This window comes from Ciona intestinalis, chromosome 11 (assembly GCF_000224145.3).
Source record: "Ciona intestinalis chromosome 11, KH, whole genome shotgun sequence".
NCBI lineage: Eukaryota > Metazoa > Chordata > Ascidiacea > Phlebobranchia > Cionidae > Ciona > Ciona intestinalis.
In genome coordinates, this window is record NC_020176.2 from 4,695,967 (window position 1) to 4,700,883 (window position 4,917).

General features: G+C 36.7%; 1 protein-coding gene across 2 annotated transcripts in view; it reads right to left on the reverse strand.

The window, feature by feature from the left end:
• The window catches only part of LOC100179929 (4-coumarate--CoA ligase 1-like), a 36,238-nt gene that overhangs the window by 3,695 nt on the left and 27,626 nt on the right, over positions 1-4,917 (reverse strand). The window contains exons 1-8 of one of the 2 annotated variants that reach the window (XM_018814123.2): positions 4,193-4,911; positions 3,930-4,140; positions 3,161-3,258; positions 3,031-3,100; positions 2,500-2,632; positions 2,125-2,290; positions 1,343-1,514; positions 966-1,063 (exon numbers count right to left, since the gene is read on the reverse strand). In XM_018814123.2, the coding sequence (XP_018669668.1) occupies positions 966-1,063; positions 1,343-1,514; positions 2,125-2,290; positions 2,500-2,632; positions 3,031-3,100; positions 3,161-3,258; positions 3,930-4,140; positions 4,193-4,294 (1,050 nt within the window). In that variant the 5' untranslated portion in view covers positions 4,295-4,911. Of the gene's footprint in view, positions 1-965; positions 1,064-1,342; positions 1,515-2,124; positions 2,291-2,499; positions 2,633-3,030; positions 3,101-3,160; positions 3,259-3,929; positions 4,141-4,192; positions 4,912-4,917 lie in introns of those variants that run through there. The other variant, XM_026836723.1, reaches the window with a different exon arrangement.

The following is a 4,917-nucleotide window of genomic DNA, read 5'->3' on the forward strand; positions in this document are numbered from 1 at the left end:
ACATGGTGGCTTCATACACCTCATGCTCACTGTCAAGTTATAACATGGGTGTCTTCTTATACACCAGACACACATAGTGTATTTAAAAACCTCATGCTCACTGTCAAGTTATAACATGGGTGTCTTCTTATACACCAGACACACATGGTGTATTCATACACCTCATGCTCACTGAAAAGTTTTAACATGGGTGTCTTCTTATATACCAGATACACATGGTGTATCATAAACCTCATGCTCACTGTCAAGTTATAACATGGGTGTCATCTTATACACCAGACATTGAGACATACATAGTGTATTCATACACCTCATGTTCACTGTCAAGTTATAACATGGTGTATTCATACATCTCATGCTCACTGTCGAGTTATAACATGGGTGTCTTCATATACACCAGACATACATAGTGTATTCATACACCTCATGTTCACTGTCAAGTTATAACATGGTGTATTCATACATCTCATGCTCACTGTCGAGTTATAACATGGGTGTCTTCATATACACCAGACACACATGGTGGCTTCATACACCTCATGTTCACTGTCAAGTTATAACATGGTGTATTCATACATCTCATGCTCACTGTCGAGTTATAACATGGGTGTCTTCTTATACACCAGATACACATGGTGTATTCATACACCTCATGTTCACTGTCGAGTTATAACATGGGTGTCTCTTATACACCAGACACACATGGTGTATTTATACACCTCATGCCCACTGTCAAGTTATAACATTGGTGTCTTCTTATACCCCAGACACACATGGTCTATTCATACACCTCATGCCCACTGTCAAGTTATAACATTGGTGTCTTCTTATACCCCAGACACACATGGTCTATTCATACACCTCATGCTCACTGTCGAGTTATAACATGGGTGTCTTCTTATACACCAGACACACATGGTGTATACATACACCTCATGCTTACCACCAAGCTACCGTAGACTTACTTTGAGTGAAACATTAGGAACTACAAAGCCAACTGATCCAGGCTTAGATATCACAACATCGGTGCAAGCAATCCCCATGCCCTCAGTCAATCCATAACCTGTGTAAACATATTTCATCTAAAACATTTATACATTTGAAATATTTTAAACATTTAGCAAAACCTTTTAGACCGCAGGGAAGGCAGGGATAGTTAGACCTGCATTCTTTTAAACATTAATGCTACTTAAACATTACTAAATAAAAAATGATTACTGACTTTTTAGAAGTTAGACGTGCATTATTTTATAATAAATTGATGTTGCTGTTCACTCCAGGGGATGCCTGTCCACCCCGCCACCCCAAATTTGGTGCGTATGTGTCATTTCCATACACTCACCATCCAAAACAGATACAACGTCAAGTTTTTTCTTCACCAAGTTTTTGATCTCAAATGTAGAAGGGGAACCCCCTATGCTGATCTCTTGCAAAGTAGAAACATCATATTTATTGAGTTCGTCAAATTTCATAATTTCGAATAATTTCGGAGTAAACATGAAAGCGTGTGTGACCTAAAATAAAGTTGGATTATTTTTATGAAAACTTAGCAGTTAAGGTTTCCACTGATAAGAAAGAAGTTCATGACCGAACACAGTAACAATAGAATAAAGATTTACATTTTACATGAAAATATTTACAACAAAACAGAATTTAATTTCATTAGGTTTAAGAACTATGGCCATGAATGAATTCCAAGACCAGAATTTTCGAAACTATAAACTAATTCAGGTAACCAGGAAATCAGTTTATTGCAATCTGGGTTTAAAGGGTCTGGTAACTACCAGAATAAGTTAATCTATATAAAGTGAAAAGTGTTTTAGTGATTCAAAACTATAAACTAATTCAAATAACAAGGCAATTAAATTTATTGCAATCTGGGTTAAAAGTGTTTAATAACTATTAGAATAGCTATAGATGTAAAAGGTGAAAATTGTTTTGTTAATAAAATATTTGAACACCATAACGACTGTAGTTTTTTGCTAATTCCCTTCTCTTCGCTGTAATAATTAACATGATATTCGTTACCGTACTCAAGAAATAAATAAAATAATATATTATAATTGGACAAATTTTATGCTGTTACACAATATTTATTCAGCTGCACATAAACCATAAACTTACTTTGTACTGTTGTGTTAACTCCAGTAGCTCAACTAATGTGTTCTTGTGAGGCAGAACAAGAGTGCTGCCTTGCATTAAATGTGAGCACATTGTAACAATAGAAACAACATGAAACATTGGAGCACTGGTGTAAGATGCACTTCCTGCACCTCGCTTGTATAAAACTCTGAAAAAAAACGTTAGCAATAATACACCTCATGCTCACTGTCGAGTTATAACATGGGTGTCTTCTTATACACCAGACACACATGGTGTATTCATACACCAAATGCTCACTGTCAAGTTATAACATGGCCCATGGGTGTCTTCTTATACACCAGATACAAATGGTGTATTCATACACCCCATGCTCACAGTTAAACCATATGTACCAACCTAGTAATTTGTGTCCCAGCCACCATACTATGGTTGGTATGTTGTATCAACTTGGGAGGGCCAGTTGTCCCGCTTGAACAAAGTAAAAACAAATCGTCGTTCATGATGTCGATCTCGCCATCCAAGTGGACTCCTGGGGAATTAAAAATGATATGTTTACATAACGTAATAGGCAAATCACATGATTTTTTATTCACCCCCTCAAAAATGATCATGGTATTTAAAGAACGAAAAGAAGGGAATTAACAGCAAAAACAGTCTTAAAACACACTATGGATAAAAGGTGTTGGAAAGAATGTCAGTAAAAAAGTGGTTGCACTTTAGTTGCATTAGAATTAGAAACCATCTTTAAATATGTATTTTTCCCCAAGAAGTAGAAAACCAGAAAAAAAGTTACTCTAATAGTAAACCAAAAGTTACTTTCGTGGTAAGCAGGCACCAGGTGTAGGAAACAAAGCACCTGTGTTATTATGACTGTCACTTTACCCCCACATGATGATAAATTTCATTAGTTCCAATCAAACCAAATACCTTCTTCCTCCCCAACTTCCAAAAACTTGAGAAAAACATTTTCTTTTTCATTTGGTCCAAATATGTAAACCTGAAAAAGATCATAAAAATTAAATATAAAAACCTTATAATGAGTAAAATATAGTTTCACCTTGACGTTTGGTGAACAACATTCCAGTTTATTTATTTGATCGGATGATGTAAACAGAATCTTTGGTTCAACAATTTGCATTTGTCGTTCAACCTCATCTAAAATATGAAAAAATGAATGTAGTTTGTTTGATCCTTGCATGCACAAAAAAACACATTGTTTAAAACAAAGGTGTTCTGTTTCATACATCTTGTGCCCATTACGAGTTACCATGAATGTAACATATCTATCTTCGCATGCGGGGGCAACAACAGCCGGTATATAACACGGGTGTTCTGTTTCATACACTCAAGAGTTACAACACATATGTAACTTTGGCATGAATGTATTCCTTATGACTACTGCTCACTGTTATTTTATTTTATGTTTGGTTCAGTATCCACGCTTTTACTTGATATTATTTTAGGAGTTTTTTATGTCTAGTAGTGTTTTAACGACTATCATTTAGTTGGTAATAACTCTTTTCAGTGTTAAACTAGTTTCAATTAATTTGATCTACCTTATTGTGTTCAAAGAGATAAAACAAAAGTTTAGTTTATTAGTTATTTTTCAAATTACAAAAACGTTACCGTTATATATTAAAGCTACAGTAAAATATTAATAGTTTTCGTTGTTATTGAAGATTCTCCCCCCCCCCCCCACCTTATTTGCTAACCACTAACCCTAGGTTAGGGGGTTAGGTGTTGATGGTTAGGGGGTTAGTGGTTATAGGGGTTAGGAGTTTGTGGTTTACAAATAAGGTGGGGGAAATATAAGTTTTGAACATTACCTTTTGAGTACAAATTGTTGACGGGTACGATGGTGCATCCGCATAAAGCGAGGGCCAATACAAGAATTTTCTGTTGGCATGAGTTAGGACATAATACACCAACGATGTCGTTTCTCTTGATCCCCTCTTTGTATAACGCGTTTGCGCACTTTAGCGCCGCCTTACGGATTCTATTAAACGAGTATTTTTCGCCGCTGTTGCTAACATCAATCTGGGAATCATAAGCATTACAACTTGCTATATAATGTATATTAACAACTTACCCAAGCTACACGGTCTCCGTGTACTTTAATTGCATCTATAACGAGCCTACCCAATGGTACTTTTGGTATGACAATGTCGGGGTACAAACTTATTGGTCTCATATTTAATTTGGTAAGATTAATTCTATCACTTGTAGCGGTTGATTGTGCTCTAGCACAGATTTAATGATATAAAGATAGCTAAATTTAACACTAATACATAAAGATTGAATATAAAGCAACGTTGTATAGCGAAAACAAAAGCATGACAGGAATAGAATGCAGTTTCGCTGCTTTCGTAACATCTACTTTCCCGTCATTCTAATCGTGATAATAAAACAATTACCCAGTTGTGTGTATGCCAGGCGAGGCAATTGCCACATGCCAATGACGCGTTTTATTAATTTGCTACACGTGTTTTTCGTTATATAAACCTTTCACTTTCCTGTACTGTGAGACAGTACGGGGCTTGCAATACCCTGCTGTTCTCACTTTGTCTCTAAGCTCGATGTCGCACTTTCACCGTACAATAAACTGAGATGTGCCGTACAAGTGTCGTGCAATGCGTTGCGGAAGCGGATAGCGCGTGCGTCGGGGCAGGATGGAACAGCGTCGTCGCGAGGCTTCGGAGCGCGAACCCGCAACTTCAACATTAGCCGCCCCCCACAATTGGTGAACCGCTGGACACAATCCTTCCGATGGCAACTGCAGTCAACGGTGAATCTTTTTCTGTTTATGTACTTTAT